The 22234-nt window shown below is 29.6% G+C and overlaps 1 protein-coding gene across 11 annotated transcripts in view; it reads left to right on the top strand.

The window, feature by feature from the left end:
- LOC143239603 (serine/threonine-protein kinase mig-15-like) overlaps window positions 1–21440 on the top strand; it is a 119721-nt gene extending 98281 nt beyond the window's left edge. For 6 of the 11 annotated variants that reach the window (XM_076480845.1, XM_076480852.1, XM_076480843.1 and 3 more), the window contains 7 exons: window positions 919–985; window positions 3410–3478; window positions 6645–6895; window positions 8539–8617; window positions 10109–10189; window positions 14863–15002; window positions 17445–21440. In XM_076480845.1, coding sequence (XP_076336960.1) covers window positions 919–985; window positions 3410–3478; window positions 6645–6895; window positions 8539–8617; window positions 10109–10189; window positions 14863–15002; window positions 17445–17528 — 771 coding nt within the window. In that variant the 3' untranslated portion in view covers window positions 17529–21440. The remainder of the gene's footprint in view (window positions 1–918; window positions 986–3409; window positions 3479–6644; window positions 6896–8538; window positions 8618–10108; window positions 10190–14862; window positions 15003–17444) is intronic. The other 5 variants (XM_076480848.1, XM_076480854.1, XM_076480847.1 and 2 more) reach the window with 3 other exon arrangements.
- Window positions 21441–22234: the final 794 nt, after the last annotated feature.

The raw sequence follows: 22234 nt of genomic DNA, 5'->3' as shown, positions 1-22234 counted from the left end.
ATAGACTATTTGTTTCTTTTTCTGACATTGGTTAGGCACATAGAATCATGTAAATGAATGAAACTGGTCATTTTCTTTCTTTAGTCAGAGCTAGTATTATGGGGCAACAAACATGTAATAAAAGTAAAATGTTTAAATCATTTTACATCTATTGATGAGTGTCATGTAAAGTTATTAGGTGTTATGGTGTATGGTCACTGAATATTCTGATCATATATTGTTTTTCAATATTATTCCAATTTGAATTCACTTGTTATCTGAAAGGAAGTAGGTATATTTACTGTTTATATTTTTACCACTTGTTGAAAATGCTTACATTGTAGAAAAAATGTACAGTGAAAAAGCTGATTGAAATGTTAAACTTTATTTCCAAAAAAAATTTTTTTAATCCATAGATTTCATTAATGACAAGTTTTTAATCATATGTATATTCAACATTCATAAGGTTTAAAACTCCAAAAATGAAATATTGCTGATTAAGTTACAAAGTTTTCTGGTTTTTCTTTTTACCTTTATTGACATTTTAGTCTGATCTTATATATATATTTTCTTGTTTTAATAAGCTTACTTTTCCACAGGCAACATAAAACTGTTTTTCAGTAATGTGTTTTGATTAGGACCTCTGGCAGTACATTTTATTTTCTATTAAGAGTAGAAATCACAAAAACCAGAAAGGTGAAATATTTATTGTTGCTTGCAGCCAACTAGTTTTGGTAACACAGTTATCATCATCAGACCTAATGTTTAGTGTTAGAGTATATTCAGCTATAAACTTTTAATGAGTAAGTTAATTTTAAAAACGAAGGACTAGAAAACTAAGTGCAGAAAGTTATGTCTAAATAAAGATTGATGAATTACATAGTTGTTTTATGATGAACCACTGTACGGAATACTGGTTTTTAATTTTTTGTACTGCAGCAGTTAGAAAGAAGAAATGGGTGGATAAATGTAGGAGATCTCCAGGGTGCTGTTCATTTTAAAATTGGTGAGTGCAAATTTAACAAACTTACAAATTTCTTAGAAAATAATATGTTTAATACTAGTGTGTGTTTCTCTCTCTTTCTTAACACTTTCAAAAATCATTTTAATTTTTATTCAAGGAAAAAGTTATTTTGTAACTGCAATATTTGTTTTACATGTGTTAACAATTTTTGCCATGATAAATGAAAATAATATTAAGTAAAAATGTATATGTTTGACTTGAAGTGTGAAACATTTTACTGAGGATTGTTCAGAATCTGTGGTAACAAGGTGTAATCCCTGTAGTCTGTGATTAGATACATTAAAATGCTTGTTATGTAACTTGGAAGTGCAGATGATACTGAAAATTGGCTCCCTTTGTGAGATTTACATTCCAGGAGTTTCTGGCACAAAGTTCTCCTATTATGCATTATGTATATATATATAAAAAGTTGTGTTTCAGAGAAAGGGTTAACTGAATCATATTGCTAAAGTGTCAAAGACATAATTTTAGTAAGCATTCTGTACAATCAACTATTAATTTCATATGTACTGAAGAAAATTAATCAGCTTGTTCCAGTGATACAATGGCTCATTATAGCAAGTGTAGAAATTGGGACTAAAAACAGAATAATTTACCTGTATTTCTACAAAAGTGATGTAAGCTGTGTTTATGAAATCCTAAAACATGTAACCAAGCCCAAGACTTCCTATTGAAATTTGTATGAGCAGCATCTGGTATGTGACAAACACATTGGGTTAAGTGTACTTACATGTGTTCGACAAAGTCTGGGCAACTTATTATGAATCTAATAGTAAATATTGTAATAATCTTAATGTACACCAAATGGCACAAAATATGCTTAATGGATTTATAGTGGATTAGTTTAAACATGCAGAAGGTCAAGAAAATGTCAAGGTGAATCATGCATGCTAACAGATTAATGTCATGACACAACCTGTACCATGAAGAAATACCATATTTATATGTGTATGGATGTGAATAATGTATGGCTCCATCAAGACAAAACCCAGCCACTTGACCAAACCAACATGCCTGTTCTTCTACAAGATACATGTAGAAACAAGAGTTCATTCTATACCAGTGAATCTCCCTGGACTAAATAAATGGAAGCCTCCTTTAGTCAAGATTGTGCTGAAAAAGAATAGTTTGTAACCAGTCTCACCACACAGGAAACCATTACCATTAAAAGAAAAGGCTGTGAAGTCTAGACATGTATCCTCATGTGGTTAGCATGCATAATTTATAAAGATATTTAGAAATGTTAAGAGATGACTGCTAATAATTTTTGTCTTTTTTTTTAAACTCGTATATTTCTTCTGAAAATCTTGCTTCATTCCATGAAAACATGCATTTTTCAACTTAAGTACATCAGTCCCATTTCTTGAATAATTAAGATTTCTAAATGCTTAAACTTAACTGTCAAATAGCAAGGATCATTTACAACCAAGGTTTCAGAAAATACAACTTATTTGTAAAGGAAAACTACTATGCTAATAAAAATATTAAATAATTAAAATATGAGAGTGTTTATGTGAAACTTAATGACTTAATATTTTACATCAAGGATTTTCCTTTTGGATTTATACACAATATCTCTCTGCCATAAAATATTAGATAAATATAGTGATAGGATCTTCTGAAAATTACTTTTTTGATTATGATTATTGTATTTATCTCAATAACTTAGAACATGAGAAAAAGAGAGAGCTAGGATCCAGTAACCTGATTGATTACACTCTCCTGTGTGTAAAATCGCTTATTTTAAACTTTTTTTGTAAAATGAAATTTAAAAGTTCAGTGGAATTAGAAGTTTTATTGTAAATAATAGTGACTTTAGATAACAAAAAGCATGAAACTCAAAGAAATAACATTACCAAAAGACCTGAATTGATCATCAGCCAATTCTGTAGGTTTTGTGTGTGTGTGTGTGTGTGTATGAGTTGACATAGATGATAATATATTATTGTTGTTGTATTATGTTAATAGAAAGAAAAGTGTGCTTGTTATGTAATCATACTATTTTTGAATTTATATAGTACTAGGGTCCAATAGAAAAACAAAACAAAACTGAAATACAACCAAAATACTGAAACTTAAATGAACATAATAATTTTGGGAAATATTTGTAATTCTGTGAAAAGAGGAGTATTGTAATGTAAGGGAAAAAATTGAAATCATGAAATTGTTCCCATATTATACATTTGAGCTATAAGTAATGCCATGGTGTGTCTCATGTAATTTTTGAAAATAATTATTTTCATGCTTTTATTCAGGTTGTGCATGATATGAAAGTTTTATAGACAATGTGCAACATATTTCAGGAAACTAACATGTGTTTAAATCCTGTAATTTGATATCAAAATCCTCCACCCTGCTCTAATATATTAAATCCACCTTTGTTTCCCCTTTTTTGTGCTGCTCAAGTGGTGTGGTCTATCCCTCATCACAGCTTTAAGGACTGGGAAAATACATTTCGTATTTGGAGTAACAATGGTAAAAATCCAAGATTTTTTTAAGAGAAATGATGTCTTTATGATTTGCATAAAAAGCTTTTTCTTTTTTTACTAACATGTTTTTGTACTTTTTGCTACTTTGTTCAAACTTTTTTAAGTGTATCTTAATGGCAAAGAGAATTTTAAGTTTAAAGTTTTATATTGGAAACCTTATTTTACAAATATTTGCAGGTTGTGATAGTGAAAATTCATTACATTGATGACTCGTCTCATTAGTGAAGCTTAAAAACTATATTAATTAAGAAACAAGTTATTCAGGAATTCAGGATTATTTAATTTACAACTGGATAGTTATTTTCAGTATTGACACTGAATATAATTGTTTATATTTAAACTGTCTGATCTAGAATGAAAAAAGTTCCTTAATACATGTTTAAGCCTATTTTGTTTATTGATTATGTGAAAATCTGGATTGTGATTTTATTATCAAAGTTAATGGTTTCATAATTGTTATTATACTGATACAAATATTATTTTATACAACTTGAGATATTGATATATATAGCCTTAAAGAAAATTACCCCTTTGTTTTTCTTTCATATATAGAATGCATACTTAGATGCTGTATATGGCTAAGAAACAGTTTCTTTGCTCATTTAGTGTTATAATGGTTAATTCTCAAGTTTTTGTGACTACTTAAAACATTTGCCAGTCAACACTGAATTAACTTAATTTTTCCAGTTGCCAAGTTAGCTTTTGTTTATCTAAATTACAGTTACTTTATTCCAGTTTAAAACACCTTGCTGATAATAATGAAAACTGCGAAACACGTGATGGTACAATTTCTTTTCTACAGCATGAGTTATATCCTAATTTTTTTAAATATCATTTTTCTTAAGTAAGATTAAATCAGATGAAAAGGATAGTAGAAAATTTATATATGGTTTACTAGCTGAAACCTGGATTTCATCACATATTTAAGATAAATAATGAAATATTTATTAGTTTACAGAAAAATCATGGTATCTTTTCCAATTATTTTTTTTCTGCTCATTAGTTTCTCTTATAAACTTGTTGTAATGTAGAATCTGTTTCTTAAGTTATTGAGTTTTAGTACATTTCATTTAAGCAAGTACAGTTGATCCACACCACTGTTGTTTGGGAAGTTTTAATTAGAAAATAATTGTTTGAATATCATGATATGACCACTGTTAGGCATATAAAGTATGCAGTGTCACTGTTGTAGGTTATATTTTCCCCTTTAAATTGCATACAAGTCCTGTGATAGAGTTTTATAATAGTCACCAGAAACCACAGGTAAGCATTTTGAGTTATGAAGCCTTGAGGAAATGAGGTCATGGGCTTTTAAAGAAGAGTGTTTATTGAATTCAGATTTTGTAGCGTGAATGTCCAGGACCATTCAGCTTACTTGCCCATACTCAAACCCATTGTGGTCGCTATTCTAAAGAAGTGAAAGATGAGTGCATAACCAAGTGTGAGGTACTTACTTAGCTGCTCAAAATTAATTTCTCTTTTGTATGTGCAAGCTTTTAAACATGGTGTAATGGAAACATTTTATTAAGTTTTAAAAACCTGGAAAGTGCTTTGGCTGTTATTGGGATGTTATAACCAAAAAAATAATGTATCAAATATTAAGGTGTGGATTTGTTTATAGCTAGTTTGAAATGGTTTTATTGGCAGCAGTTAAGGGAGTCATTGATTTCTTGTATTATTGTAATACACTGAATGATGAAATATGGGATCATACCTTTTTCAGTATGTTTTTGTACTATGTTTTGTACTACTTATATTTTGTCCAACAGTGAGTTGAAGCAAATAGCCCCAACTTGAAACCAGTTGAATTATTCTGGGATGTTGTGGAATGAAGCTCAAGAGACAGAAAGAATGAAATCTGAAAGCTCATTATACTTAGAAAGTGGTGTAGGAAGAAGTTTTAGAATGGGGGTGCACGGCTTGATATGTAGATTTTGCAATCATAGATTGAAAGTATAAGGAACTGCTAACAGTAGCTTCTATGCTGCCAAAGGCAAATCAATCTAGGGAGAGTCACCAGGTTTGCCTCCCAAATTAATATAATTTACAGTTGCTCTATAAATCAGATGTGTAAAAGTGGGCATGCTGAAAGATCCTTGGTTCCCACACCTCTGTTAGAGCTACTTTTTTAAGATGGGACATCATGAAAGAATTAGTACAAAGGATTAGTGAAAAATCAAGTATAGTTCTAATAACACAGAACTCATGAACTTTCAAATATTTGACTGCTTTTCTTCTGATGAAAATTAGATAATTATTATAGAAAGTGCTTGAGTTTCTAGGTCTTTATAACTGTACTTTGTAAGTTGGTTAGTGGTCTGTTTCATCATGCATGTATCAGTATTCGGTGGTAGTTGTCAATAATAGAGCCCATATTGGTATATATACAAAAGATTGACCTACTCTCTACACTGAAACCCCTGCTAGAAAATACATTAAACTCAAACATATATTCATTAGTCAGTGAAGTTTGAAAGATCTATTATCCTGCAAAAAAGTGCTAATAATTTATCAAAACATTATTCAGAAGGTTATAATGGTTGTACCACAAAATGTCTGTTAATGTGTTAGTGGACATTCAGCAGTTTTATATAGTCTAACACTTCTCAAGCATATCACATTGTAGTCATTTCAAGAGAAAATTTCATTTTATTCTCAGTTGCTAGTGAAAGAGTCATTTACAATCAAGATAATATGCCTGACTTTTAAGTGTAAATGAAGAGACATTTTAAAGATCAGTTGTTAGTGTAAAGTATTTTTATTCTCACCTTATATACCAAGTATTGATATTAATTAATTGGTGTTAGAATTTCACAAATAAACATTAGTTTGATGAAAGTATAAGTGCATTTTTTTCATATAAATTTTACTTTGAGACAAATCATTCTTACATCTCAAACAGACACAGTTTGAAAACAGTTATATTCAGGCATGATTTGCACAATTGTGTTAAAATTGGGTCTACAAAAAAAAATTATTTCTAATATATATATACTAGTGTATATATCAGTCTATTCTAACTATGTATCAAATTTGTATTAAGACAACTGTTAAAAACATATTTCTTGTTTGTATATTGATGCTTCATAATACTTTATCTGAGCTTCCATATAATCAGATTTATTGCTAACAAACCATTTCTGTGTTTCTAGTGAAATATGAACGAATCAAGTTCCTGGTCATAGCTTTACGAGAAAGCGTTGAAATCTATGCTTGGGCTCCTAAGCCTTACCACAAGTTCATGGCCTTCAAATCCTTTCCCGATCTGATTCACCGTCCTCTGTTAATAGACATGACAATTGAGGAAGGTGTACGGCTGAAAGTCATTTATGGCTCGGCAGAAGGTTTCCATGCAGTGGATGTGGATTCGGGTGGGGTGTATGATGTCTACATTCCATCTCATGTAAGCACCAGCAGTGATATTTTCATAACAAATTGGAAAATGTAGTAGCTAGCTTGTTTCCAACACATAGCAGTATTTTCTTATAGTGTTTAAAACCTTGTAGTAGGATTTATTTTATAATATGTAACAATTTTAACAATCAGTTATTTTGTAGAAGTTTATTCATTATGTATAATGGCTTATAATGCATAATATTACAACTGTGACAGTTTGTTCTTTCAAGAAATATATATTTTTCCAGACTCACCTCAACTCCAGGGTTGAGCTGAGTAATGTAGTTTAGGCCTCCTGCAAAATACCTTCTGTCCAGGGAGTTAAGAATAAAGTAAACAAATACACTTAATGCTAGCTTTATGACAAATAACAATAATTTACAAATAGCTGCTAATTGCAAAGCTTAACATCAGCACAGTATTTCAGCATGGCAGCTTAATTACACTAATATATATATTTTTTGTAGATTTTTGGCAAAAATAAAATACATAGAAATGTCAGTCAAAATTGTTATTTAATCTGTATATAAGTCTTTGAATTAACATGAAATGGCAGCTTTGATCATTGGATTTCAAATTTGACAAACAGAATCATTATGTAGTTGGATTATTTTAAATATATGGATGAATAGAGATCAAATGATTGAGTAGAAAAGCATTGAAGAATTAAAATAGTGTTTCATTTAGACTGAAGTGACACTGTTGTTTGCCATGTAGGCTGATTGATATATGTAATTAACAGTTGCAAGCTAAATTAACTTCTGAATCTCTTACTACTATACCTTATTACCACTAAGTGTTTGGACTGATTTAAGCTTTATATGATAGGTATTGACTATGATTTTTTACTGTGGTTTAACTGTGACTTGTAATTCATGTGGTCCTCTTATATTAAAGCCAGGTATAATACATGTATAATACAGATCAGATGTTTAAGCTGTTTGCATATCTTATGGCAGTTGTCCTTCCTTTTTCTGTCAACTTAATTATTTATCAGATGTTTGTCCATTTTCATAAATAAAATCCCCACACAGACATTTACTAAACTGCAGGGAAAATTCTTGAGCCATGGACATCTGACCAACTTGCCTTTCTTCAAACTTAGTTTTCTTTATGCAAAATAGCCCTTGGATACTAACTGTTTATCATGATTTGGATGGTTATCAAGATTCTTTGTAATAGATATTTATCATATTGTTATGATATGAATGAATTTTGCAAGTGGGCAGAGCATCATTGTCATTAATTATACTTGTAAAACATTGTGCCAGGGTTTTTTATTTATTTTTTAACTCTACCTTATTAATCTATACTCTTAGCAATTTTCAAGAATTAGGAGGGTGTTTACTAGTAGCATTTCAGTCACATGTCAGCAATGGATATGAGAAATATAGTGTGTGTATAATACTATTCACACTCGTAATTCTTGAAAATCCTTGAAGGACTAAATTTAAAATGTAGTATTAAGATAAAAAAAATAATAGACCTTAAATAATGTTTTGTAAGAAGTGTAATTAATTATCACATTCTGGAAATATTAGAACTTTACTAAACATGTTGGCTAAAAATACTTATTTATAAAAGTGGTTGATCTGTTGTATATAGTTTGTTACATTGTAGACTTGTAACTTATTGTCTCATAAATTTCAGAGCCAGAGTCCCATTACACCCCAGATTATTGTGATGCTTCCAAATTCCAAAGGAATGCAGTTGCTTCTGTGCTATGACAGTAAGGTTTAATATTTTCTTTATTATAAAATTAATAAAAACTTCTGTTGTTTTCCTTTCTCTAGAAAAAGTTATTTATTTTTAGTGTAAATTAGTACTGGATCAATAAACTAAATATACAGAATAAGCTTATGTTAAGTAATTTTCAAAAGCTAACCAAGACCTAAATACACTTTGAACTGTATCTCTAGGTAAGAAATAACTAAGTACTACAGTAGATTGAACAGCCAAAGAGACTACAGGCAGTTATATGTTCCCCTTAATGTAAAATGAGCTCTCTAATGACTATATATATACATGCATATGTAGCTTCTACATGTAGGCTATAAAGTTCAAACAAATCTATTTAAGGTAGGCTTTGTACCAGTCGGGGTTTGATAAAATGTATTACTTATTTTAACTGCATTAATTCAGAGAACTTTGAAATGTATGTAACAATAGGTTAAGTAATTTTCTTGTTGTCTAAATGTACATCTACACAACTAACAGTATATTATACAAGGTGTTCGGAAAGTCACTGTGCACTTATATATTTATTAACAGACATGTTTCAATATAGAATACAGGAGGTAAATATGAATGACAATTATAAACAATGTTGAAAGTGACCCTCGTTGGCATCAATACAGGCCTGGATTCCTCTTATTTTGTTTCTAAACACTATCAGTTGCTGGCTTGAAATAGACTGAATAGACATATGATTACAAAACTGCACAGTGACTTTCCGAACACCCTGTATAAGATGAACAGCTTCAAGGTCGAGAAGTTTCATAGTCTGTGGGTCATATGACAATAAATCTGTAGTTTAAAGTATTTTTTTAAAGATTTCTTTAGAAATAAAGAACTTAAAACTTAGATAACATAGAATTTTGAATCAACATACATTAGAATGTTAATTTCAATCACATACATTGATATTAAAGGCATTTAATTAAAATTTGATTTAACTCAGTGACTTCTGTGGAAGAAGTGTTTAACCTGTTCAGTGCTGTAGACGAGATAATTAGTCCAAGCCAGTCGGTAACACAGTGCCACGGACAAGTTAATTCGTTCTCAGTAATACCTAATTTCAACGCTAGATGTCAGAACCATACATGCATTTGACCTACTTACAAATTTTTTTCACTTTCAATCCAAAATGGCATCACAAAAAAGTTACAATATGACAAAGCATTAGAGTTGTATTGTAGCAGCTGAAATACTCGACAGTCAACAGGTTAATGGGGTAACTATCATGAAAGACTTAATGGCTACTGCTAGAATATTTTTGCAGTTTTATTCTTTACTTGTATTTTTACTGATGAACTAGGTTATTTTTATTAATTTATAAAAATATTTGGATTGATTAAGTATACAATACTAACACATTTTTTATTTTGTTTAATTATTCTTTGCTATGAGCCCAATGATTGAAAGAAAAATTTTTTCACAAATTTGTACATTTTTGAAAGGTAATATGATACTAATTTACACAAGTTGTGTATTCTTTCAGATGAAGGTGTTTATGTAAACACATATGGAAGAGTTAGCAAAAACATTGTGCTTCAGTGGGGTGAAATGCCTACATCAGTTGGTAAGTTGTTAATAAAATTGTTTCTTGTGGGTTCACATAATTATCTTAAAGAAGTCTGAAACCTCTTTATATGCACAGTCTAAATTATTTTGTAGTACAAACTACATGCAAGGAAAACACTATTGAAGATCAAAATGTCAATCAACACAACAAAGCACTTGGAAATATTAAGAGAAACACATTGTTAAAGTATTTTGTTTGGTTCCTGATTCAAAAATAAGTAAACTGTACAGGCCAAATATTAGAATTAATTTTTAAATTAATGATCCCAGTTTATAAAATGTTGGCTTAGGAAAACAAAATGTTATAAATCAGCACATTAGAAAGCTAAAACCTTTATATTGAATATCATGCACAGAATCATCAGGTGTGATACATTTACTGTTAATGATACTTTCAGCTGTTACTTTCTTTGATAATTACTTTATTATAGTACTTTTTAATAAAAGACGGCAACTTTTGTAGTTTGCTTTTAACAAAAGTGAATGTTTGCAGTGTAATTAATTTCAATCACTTCAGAAATGTAAATATTAGGGTTATTTTACAATACATGTTTTTAATAAGTCAAATACTCTAAGATAAAAATATTTGTTTTACACAGTTCTATAGTAGGAAAATAGGTGTGGTATACTGTATAGTTACAAAATATTTGGAACATGCATGTTGTTAATGAAAATTAAAAACATTTCATACATAATGCTATGATGGTAACCTTTTAGGACATTTAACATTACACATTGAATATATTTTATTGATTTGTCACAGACAAAGAGAAAACTTAAGAACTTAATTATTTTTACATGTAAATTTTAACCATCAAACTAATTATACTTTTGATCACCAGCAGGATCTGCTGCATTGTTATAACATTCAGGGTAATGAACTAACCAAAATTGAGTGAAATCAACAATTTTGTTTTCATGTAAAATGCTTAGTAAGCCCCAACAATAATAATGAGTGGAATTTATTAGAATATTGATGGTAGTTTGATTTGTAGAAGCCAATGAAGCTATGGATCTATATGTACTTACTACATGTACAATTTAGAAATTTGTTATTAAAAAACCTTACAAAGGCCCACTGGGAATTTGTGGGTTAACATGTTAATATTTCTTTCAGGTCAAGAAGTTATGGGCAAAAATTCTATTGTTTTTGGTTTTTTTCCATAAAATTAGCAGTTTTATTTATAGTTGTAGTTTTTTATTGTTAAAAAATATACAGTATGTACAGTTAATTGATTTGCATAGTTTAACTAGCAGTTTTGTTACATGGAAACTTTCTTTGCCATGAAATGTTGATTTCTGTTCATCAGATTCTTATCAAACTTTTTAACTAATGGTTATAATGAGGTTTGCACACACACGTATAAAATTTGTCAATAATTATGAAACATTTTAAATCGTTTGTAATTTTTATGACTATGGTTAAAAAAAATCAGATATTATGAATCTCAAACGAGAATTTACTTCAGTGAAGATATGCTACAAGCTTTTTAGCATTTATTTGTTCAGTATATGGTGAATGTCACTTTAATGCATTCTGTTTGTTTCATGTGGATTTAATTTCATTCCTGTTGCAACAGGGATTCGATCCCGCGATCCTCGGATTATGAGTCGAATGCCTTAACCACCAGGTCAAACATTCTTGCCCTTTCAGCAGTGGGGGCATTATAATGTGATAGTCAATCCCACTATATTATGGTAAAAGAGTAGCTTAAGAGTTGGCTGTGGGTGGTGATGACTAGCTGCTTTCCCTCTAGTCTTACACTGCTAAATTAGGGATGGCTAGTGCAGATAGCCCTCGAGTAGCTTGTGCAAAATTCAAAAAACAAAAATCTTATTACAAATTTTGAACCAGATACAAAAACAAACAGAAAAAATATAGTAAATCTATATGTCATACTTGGGAGGAATCAGCAGCCATACATAATAAATAGGTTAAAGATATTTGTTGCTTAGATATTCTACACTTAGACAATTTTATTACCCAGTGTAATCTGTTTATTGGAACTTATATTGTTCAATTATGCACATGCAGTTTCAATTTATAGTTGTTCCATAATCCACAAATTCAAAAAAATTAATGTGAGAAAAACAATACAAAATAGGTAATATATTTCATAATTATATCAAAAATACTAAAAGCATAAAATTGTGCTTCCCATTATTAACATAACATAAGAACTGACCTTTGTGTCTGACCGTACCTCAAGGCCTAATCATATCAGATGACTCCCTGGAACTAAAACAAGCCTTGAAATGAAACAATTCATATTAAAATGTTATTTCCAGTAATAACTATTAGTTATTGTTTACAACTTTTCCTATCAGAGTTAAAATGAAATCTTAGAATGACATCATCTATCTGATAAAAAAATTTAATAATTCATCTTTCATGGTACTTAGTTTCTTACTGCAAGGATTCAACCAACAAAGCTCTTTGGTGATGAAGCTAACCATTACAGTTCTTGCTAAATCATGACAGAATGTTTGAACATTCAGAAAAAGCTCATCTCATTTGTTCCAACCAGTTTTTAATGTTAATGAAAAGTCCTTTCTGACCTGTTCCATGTAAATACATAATTCAGAAAAGGCTACTTCTTGACAACTTTAGAGCTGTACCACCATTGCAAGGCTTTATGTTTTAGTACAGTTATCCATTGTTTTATTTAATGTCAGCTAAGAAGCAGGAATACCTTGGATAGGGAACAATCACTGAGACCACAAAGGAAAAACTAACTAACCAAACAGTTGGGATTATGAGGCTTTCATCTGTGCCAGAAACATTTAGACTTTTAGTCACTTGATCTAGGTTTTATCTACTCTTTATTTTGATTTTTTTTTTTCAAATTATTTTTGTTTTTGTCTGTTTATAAATTACCTTTAGATATACGTGTTCTTACTGCAGCAAGAGAAAATGTACACTTTTTTTTTATCTGGTGATGCTTATGCCACATGTAAAAAAGCATCTGTTGGTTAATTATTGGAAGAACTGATCCCCTTATAGGAACTTCTGTTTTTCCAAAATACGTTACTTAAGATCGATTGGTGGAGATTCTTACATATTTGCACTTTTCAAATGGTGAAGAATTGAATGCAAACCATTGATTATGGAAAGTTCAAGAAGTGTTAACAATGGTGAAAAATAAAGCTAAGGAATCTTTTTCTCTATTCCAAAAAGTAGTTATCAATTAATCTTTTAATATTTTCAAGAGTTGCACTGTTTTCAAGTAATACTTCCCAAGCAAGTGCTGTAGATTTGGAATGAAGATCTTTGTATCATGTGATTGTGAGACAATAATTGTAATAGATATGATAATCTATTCTGCAAGAGATGTAGATATCCCCAAAGATCCCAAATTAGGATTTTTGGGATCAGTTGTCAAGTAATTGATGAAAGACTATCATGGAAAAAGTCATATATAATATAATGATGATTATTATATAAGTCTGCAATTATATAACTTTCTTTTTGAAAACAAGACTGGTTTTTGTAGAACAGTTAAAACTAATTGGAAGAACATGTCTAAATTTGCACCTCTGAAGAAGGAAGATGTTGAGACCAAGAAGCAAGGGAATATTTTATCACTTCAATGGAAACACAAACATTTTGTTACTTTGCTCAGTGCAGTACATAAAGGTAAAGTGAAATATAGTGGAAAGGATGAGTACAAAACTAAACAACCAGTAACCAAACCCAGTATGGTTTTAGATTATACTATTAACATGAGGCTAGTTGACAAAAGTGACATGCAAATTGGACAGATTGATTGGCTTCATAAATGTGTTAAGTGGTACAAGAAACTTTTTTTTTCACCCAGTTGATATCTCAGTTTTGAATTCTTATAACATGTATCTAGTAAAAACTGGCAAGAGGCCATCATTGAGACAGTTTAGTTACAATGTAATTTACTAATTATTGGAAAGGTATGGAAGAGTGACAAGACCTCTCCAAGGAAGACATAGCCTTACTGTTCCTGACAGACTCATTGGAAAAGAATCATTTTTTGGCACTTTTTTTGGAAAGCATTCAATTTTCAGGAGCTAGGAAAAGTGGACAAAGACAATGTCATGTTTGTATGCATACAACAAGAAAAGAAAAAAAATGAAAGATGATGACTAGCTCATGTAAAGAAGGTAGAGTAGCACTGTGCATTGGAGAATGTTTTTGTGAATTTCTAACCTTAAAAACATATGAACTTTAAATAAATAAGTCTATTATGCTTTTCTTTCATATTTTGTTCAAATTGTTTATTTTGGGTCTCAAAGTGCCAATTGGCGCTTCTTTCCCATGTTGCTTGACATCTGATGTGGAATAGAGTCAACATTATTTATATAATACAGATTACATATCTAAAAGGTCATTTAAATAAATTAATAAGCTTACTGAAAATCTAGGTCATTGAACAAGTGGGAAAGGATGGGCACATTTTTGAACAGTTATGTTAATATGTACAATAATTGTTTGTATGTGAAATATTTAAATAGAACATTAACTTCTTTTTACAGGTATAATGCAAGGAATGATAGTGTTTGTATGTTACATCAAACATGCTAAATTGACAATCTGTAGTGCATAATAATCAGTATTCCAGTTAGTTTTGTTATTATTGTATTCATAACTGAGCCAATGTTTTAAGAGTTAGTTTCAGCACAGTGTATGTTATTTTTCAGCATATATTGGTACAGGTCAAATCATGGGATGGGGTAATAAGGCGATAGAGATTCGGAATGTAGAAACAGGACACTTGGATGGAGTTTTCATGCACAAAAAGTCCCAGCGACTTAAATTTTTGTGTGAAAGAAATGATAAGGTGAGTCGGTGCTCTTTTTGTTAGCTGTACAGTTAAAATATATTAAAAACATTATAATAGTGTTCAAAATTGTCATGCTTTTCAAAACAAGAACAGTAGTTTGAAGTCAATATTGAATTCACTTATACAGAGCAATGCTGACAATCTATGGTAGCAATATAGGAATGAATTTCTAGTTCTTACAGCCTCCTGGTGTTCTGTGGGATGATGCTGTAAATTCACTGTTGTATTACACTTTAATTTACACTGAGATAGTTGATTCCCATACCTACCCATTTTACATGCTTTTGAAACTCCAACTATGCACAAATAGCAACTTCTGAGGAAAAGTGAGTGTGAGATATCTGAATGTGGTATAGCATAAATTTGCTTTTATATTTGAATGGTGCAAAAGAACTAATATTTTCACTTTATCTTCTTAGAGCCATACAGACATTATTAACATAATGATATTTTTTCTGAGTATAGAGGTGTCAGCTTGTTTGTATGATGACATTATTAACATAATGGTATTTTTTCTGAGTATAGAGGTGTCAGCTTGTTTGTATGATGACATTATTAACATAATGATATTTTTTGAGTATAGAGGTGTCAGCTTGTTTGTATGATGACATTATTAACACAATGGTATTTTTTCTGAGTATAGAGGTGTCAGCTTGTTTGTATGATGACATTATTAACATAATGGTATTTTTTCTGAGTATAGAGGTGTCAGCTTGTTTGTATGATGACATTATTAACATAATGGTATTTTTTCTGAGTATAGAGGTGTCAGCTTGTTTGTATGATGACATTATTAACATAATGGTATTTTTTCTGAGTATAGAGGTGTCAGCTTGTTTGTATGATGACATTATTAACATAATGGTATTTTTTCTGAGTATAGAGGTGTCAGCTTGTTTGTATGATGACATTATTAACATAATGGTATTTTTTCTGAGTATAGAGGTGTCAGCTTGTTTGTATGATGACATTATTAACATAATGGTATTTTTTCTGAGTATAGAGGTGTCAGCTTGTTTGTATCCAGAGATCATCTTAGCATTTTTCGTAAAACTTGAGATTCATAACTTACCATTATAATTGTAACCTGGTACTACCATGTTGAATCTCTAAAAAAAACTTTCACATTATGCTCTGTGCTATTTTATAAGTGCTTTATCAATGATAGAATGACTACAAAGTGCCAAGGCTTTTGTGAACACTTAAGTAGGAATATACTTCATTCAACATACAAAATTATCTCATTTGTCATAGTCTAGTTATGATTTTCAACAGTTAATTCTTTGTGTGGTTATACAATTTGATGAAAGCTGGTGGATCCAGCTTTTGTGTGACTGCTGTAGATTTAAATATGTTATTTTTTTACAGTTCCAAGTGAGGTTTCTACTTTAAGTACAATGTACCATCGTTACATGCTGTTTACCTTTCTTCAGTTTAATATGCAAGTGGTAGCTTGTATTTTTCTCGCTGGTATCATGCCTATTCCTGCTTTTAATATGGTGCACATAATAGAAGAATCTTCCATGGAAACGTCCTGTAATGTAACCCACCTAGAAAAAGTAAATTTTGCAAATCATTGCACTTAACTGAATTGTAAAAAGATGATCAAGGTCTTTAACCTGTGAAGCCACAATCTATGAGGATGAGAAGGAACAAGGGTATAAATATTGTTACCATAGATTGTAAACTGCTTTATGTAATATAACTAGTGACTATTATGGCTATAATAATCAAGGAATATAAGGTTGAAATGTGCTTAAAAACAAAAACGTGAAAATTTTTATTGGGCATTCCAGTTTTCATCTGCTGGTGTTTTTGCTATGTGAACATATTTTCCTCATTGTAATATTGGTAGGATGCTATATAATTATAAAAAGAAAAGAAAAGGATGTATTGGATTTCTTAGCCTGGATCCATGGATTTACAAGAAAATGGATGTAAACATGTAATTTATCATTCAAAATAATCATCTATATTTAGATTTTGGAAATTCTCTACTAGGATTTGATGAATTAAGAGGGGATTTTGTTTTTTTGGGAGGGTCTCAGAGTTGGTGTCATTTGTTTACATAAAAGTTGGTATGAACTTAAAAAGAATAATTTAAAATGTATATCTAATTTGAATTTTTTTAAAGTTTTTAAATTCGGGCCTTCTAATGGATGATAAAGGGGATTTCTGGGGAGCTATAATAGTTGACTACAAAAATTAACTTAAATTTACAGAAACATTTTAACATTAATTCTAAACAAAGGATGAACATTTTATAGTACATAAAATTTCAAAGGTAATAATAGTATTAATGCCAATTATCTCTTTCATGAGGTGTTTTTTCTTAAAGATCTGTTTACATTCATTCCATAATATAATTTTTTTGTTTTCAAATAAAATGTCTTTATTGAAGTGGCATGTAGCTTTAAGCTCTATTTTTACGTGTTCCAGGTCTTCTTCTCCTCTGCCAAAAGTGGCTCTTCATGCCAGATCTACTTCATGACTCTCAACAAACCAGGAATGGCTAACTGGTAACAACTGAAACAGTCAAAAGCCAGGATCAAAGTACTGGAATTTGTAATGAATCAAGATACTAGCCCTGTAGAAATTTTGTAATTGCTTCCTTTGTTATTGTTTTTAACTAGGGAAAAACACAGTAAGACATTCTGTGGACAAGAAATAAAGTTAGGGCAAGCTTAGTCAGTTTTGTCTTAATATGTTTTTGTTTTATTTTTTAATTGCTCAAGAGTTAATTATAATTGAGATGCTGTTTATATGCAAGCTCTGTACATATTAATACATATATAGTAGCATACACAATTTTTAGATCTCTTCTTTGTTTGCACTTTTTAGTAAGTAATAAAAGCAAAGACTGACAGATTTACTTTTTTATTGTGAATTGTAGTAACTTTCAAATGTAGCCAATTTAATGTATTTTGTACATCTTAAAAAGTGTTTTGTTGTGCCTTCAAGTGATGTATTGGTTTGTTTTATTTTTTCACCAAAGTTGATATGGGTGGAAGGAGGAGTGAAAAGGTGTGTAGATACATTAATGTTATATAGTAGATGTATACCACCCAATTTTATAGAATAAATTAGTTTTGTTAGAAATAACCTCTCTCTAGTATATAAATAGCAAAAATTTCTAATAAAAAAAACCTGCTTTCAGTTTCTGTTACTAATGTTAGGTAAAAGTTACATCTTTGCTGGTCAGTATGAATTTAATTCATAATCTTCTACACTTAAAATGGTAATGCAAAAATATAAACTCTAATAAACTGGTCTTATAAAAAGTTAACTTACAGCATTCAAAAACTTTACTTACTTAAAGATTTGGTCTCTAATGTATTTTTCTCTGTGTGACTTTGTTTCTCTAATTAGACACACAACTGCTGTGTTCTCTTGTTCGTTCATCCTTTTATAATACATAGTAAGAATATTGTATTAGTAGCTGTGATAATCTGATTCTATGGTTTTGATAACTTTTTTATTTATCTGTTTATTCCATCAGTTGTTACAGAGACTGAAGAATTGTATTGTTTTTTTTACTATTCAGAAAGAAATTAAAAATATTTGGAACTCTTGTATGAAATAAGTTACAATATAATATTTGAGTTTCTACTAAAATTGTTACAATAAACATTCTTAATATGACTGCCTCAGTGACCAGTGATATCTGGTGTAAATTCTTAGATGCAGAATGTTCTTAGAAAGATGTATTTGCATTGTTAGAAGTAAGTTTTCATTTCATTTAGATTTAGAAGTAAAGTAAACTGTTATGTGAGGGATATAAATTTATAGAGCTAAACATTTTAAAAACATGCAAAACAAATTATTTAAAACTTAATTACAAAGCAGGGTATTATTATTTTTTTACTTCACAAATTCTTCTTTTTTTTGCAAATCGGCATTTGCATAATCAAGGTGGTTACTGATAGATCCTTTAAAATTTAGTTATATAAGTACATTTTTTGTTGTTCTTGACAAAGTAAATGGTCCAGTGAGTGATAATAGATATCAGTAATTATTTGCCTTTCTTCAAACCCAACATGGAATGTTTAATGTTGCTGAGAAACTTTGCAAAAAATAATAATAATATCTTTGTGTTGAACAAACTACTAAAATCAAGCATGAAAGATTATCTATACAGAGGTTTTATCTTGCAATATTAATTTCCTAAATAGAACTTTTTGTGTGAACTTATCAGTTACTTTGCAGTATTGCCTTTATCTGAAACTTCTCTAATGATAATAAAAAAGATGTTACATTTATCTCAATAACTTTATTTTAAATTTGACAAATAACCCAGTTTTTTAGTTAAATAAAATCATTATGCAATAAAGTATTTAATTTTTAGCTTTTATATGTACTTTTATTGAAAATAACATAAAACATGCATAACATTTGTTTTGTGTATGTCTTAACAGACTTTATGAAGTGTTATTTGTTTTGAATAACTTATCACTTATTCATGTATAGTTCTTAACTTTTGATTTACCATAGCTTTGCTGGTTGTGCAGTTTGTCTGAGAAACATTTAGTATAAAATTACTTAAAAAGGTTTTTATTTTTTACTGTATAAAAAATAGTTTAGTATTTCTTATAAAGAAAAATGTGCATTTTGGTAAATGTGGTTAAGTATTATTGCATCTACACTTTATAAAAACAAATTTCAGATACTGCTGTTGATAGCTTAGCATGAGAGGAATGTTTAACAGTACTTGTTAGTTTTATTAGAAATAACCTCTTTCTCGTATTTTAATGGCAAAAAAATGTAAAATTTAAGAAAATTTTGTTAAACAAAATTTATATGCTATTGTACTTTTTATTGGATTTAGCATATTTTATGTCCCTTTGTTTTTATCTTAAGATCCTTATTTTTTCCATTGAAATTTGCTTATCATTAGGAAAGTAATATTTTCTATCATAATAATGCAGTATTATGGATAACATTTCAAAACTGATTACCAAATGTAGCTCTCTGAACAAGTATCTTCAACTAACCCACTGATATTAATTAATAGTTATATTTAATTCAGTATATGTGCTGCTGTTAATATTTTATTTATGACTGATACAAAAGGAATAACAAGCTAACATTTAACAAAAGTTCTATTTTCTACATTATTAAAACTACTTCTGTTTCAGGTTGTCTGTTAACTAGAATTTCTGCTGATTACTTTTAACTGGTGTATTTTTTCTGTATATATCATGTTAAAATTGCAGTGTGATTTTAATTAGGGAACTGAAAAAATTTATTTCCTACAAAAGAAATAATTCCTTATTTACAATATTTGTATTTTGGAAAATATTCATATGATAGTTTCACATTGTTTAAAAGATGTAGCTTGTGACTTTTATTTAATGTTTTCACAAATATGGTTAGAATTGAGAAAAAGGAATTAAACATTATTTCCTTCCGAAGGTGAAAATAACAGCGTGTAAATAAACATCATGATTAGTTTCTGTGTGGTGCTATCATTGTATATATATAAACAGTGACATTTGTACTTTTTTACAACTGAAAACGTCTATTTAAAGTTTTGCAATATAAAAGTAAATGCATACTCCTTTATGGAAATTAGTTATATGAAATTATACAAATACACAAACATCTCAAATGTAAAAAGTAGTGAGCATGCTTTAAAACGCACCACAATTGCTCTCTGAAAAAGATAAAATCAACCAATCTAAATGCTTTCTGTTATATAAAAATATTCATAGGATAAAATCCAGGCATAATATCAAGCTGTGCAAATTGTTTTACAAGAAGCAACTGTTTCAGTTTATGGATTTTTAAAACCGGCTGTTGCCCATTTAAATACATATTAAAAGATAAGCCACATGATTGAGAGGTTTTTCAAAAACAAATTAATTGCATCCCAGGTCTTCTTTCAAGGACTTTATTTTCTTATATACATAGAAATAAAATGCCGACTAATTGTCTCAAACTTCCCTTTTTATTTAGAATGCATAAATCACAGGCCGAGTGCATTTGTTGTTGTTTTCATTATGATTAGTACGAGCTCTTTAGAGTGGATTTGGATACTACATGTCTACATTATTTTCAGTTTTGTGTGTATTTTCATGTATCTTTTCAGTCAATGATCAATAACACATTCTTGTAGCATTTGATTTAAGTGTGAATCTGTGCGTGTTATTGGATACTTTTTACCCAGCTCCAGCAAGGGTCGTTAAGTATAAAACTACCTATTTAAAGGCTTGTAGTGTTAGCATAGTTTATAACTTCTTCAACATAGCTGAAGAAGTGGTTGATGGAAAAATGCATGTTATTCTGATGACCAAGACTGCCTTTCCTCCAACCCACAAGATATGGATTGCCCTGTAAAAACAACCTTTTTATATTGTGAAGTGTGCTAATGGAAATTGGTGTAAAATATTTAAATGAAATTTCAGCCTTACTAATAAATGCAAAATTTGTGTAAAACTAGTGTGTTTTTGTGTTCTAGGTGCTATCATCAAGTCTGTACTGTTATGTTAGAAAACAGTAATTCACACGAACGTTTTATAAATTTTCATGTTTTTAGAAGTCTATAACATGGAGAATGTGTTGACATCACGTTGTTTAAGAGGGAAAAATTGAACTATTTAAACCCTGAAATAACATAATGTGAGAACTAACATTATTTACACGAATAATGAAATGTATAAACTAGCTAATAAATGAATGAATTTTATAATCAATGTAATTTAACTTGTCACTAAAACACACCTTATCTCAAAGTTCAAAATGATGTATCAGATACTGCTATTCAAGTAATGGTAATGAGCCGCTAAATATCTGTCAGTTACGATTACTCAGTAGACACTTTAGGAAAACATTTGTGATAATCTCGCTTTAAACTTTCATTAACCTCATTACCTTCTACGTATTCTATAAATTCTGAATTAAGCACATATAAAAAAGTCTATAAATTTTGACATGTATTTTGCATACGTAAAAATATCCTTTCCTGCAATTCTTCCAAGTAAATGTGTTAAGGAACAATGATAAGACTGCAGCAGTGGAATTATAAGTGTAAATAATTCTAATTTTCGGAATTTTTAAAGTTAAAACTATAATGTTTCCAATATTTATGGTAAAGTTTTATCCCTTGATGAATAAGTAAAAGTGCCCATCACAAACTTTCATGCTATGAGTTACAACAGTATAATTCTTATGGTACTCGGGAAAATAGGATTTTACAAAATACGTCACATGAATTATAACGTTTGAAACGA

The sequence above is a fragment of the Tachypleus tridentatus genome, chromosome 13 (assembly GCF_004210375.1).
Source record: "Tachypleus tridentatus isolate NWPU-2018 chromosome 13, ASM421037v1, whole genome shotgun sequence".
Lineage (NCBI taxonomy): Eukaryota > Metazoa > Arthropoda > Merostomata > Xiphosura > Limulidae > Tachypleus > Tachypleus tridentatus.
Note: the sequence above shows the minus strand (reverse complement) of the source record. Positions and strands in the feature narration are given on the sequence as shown.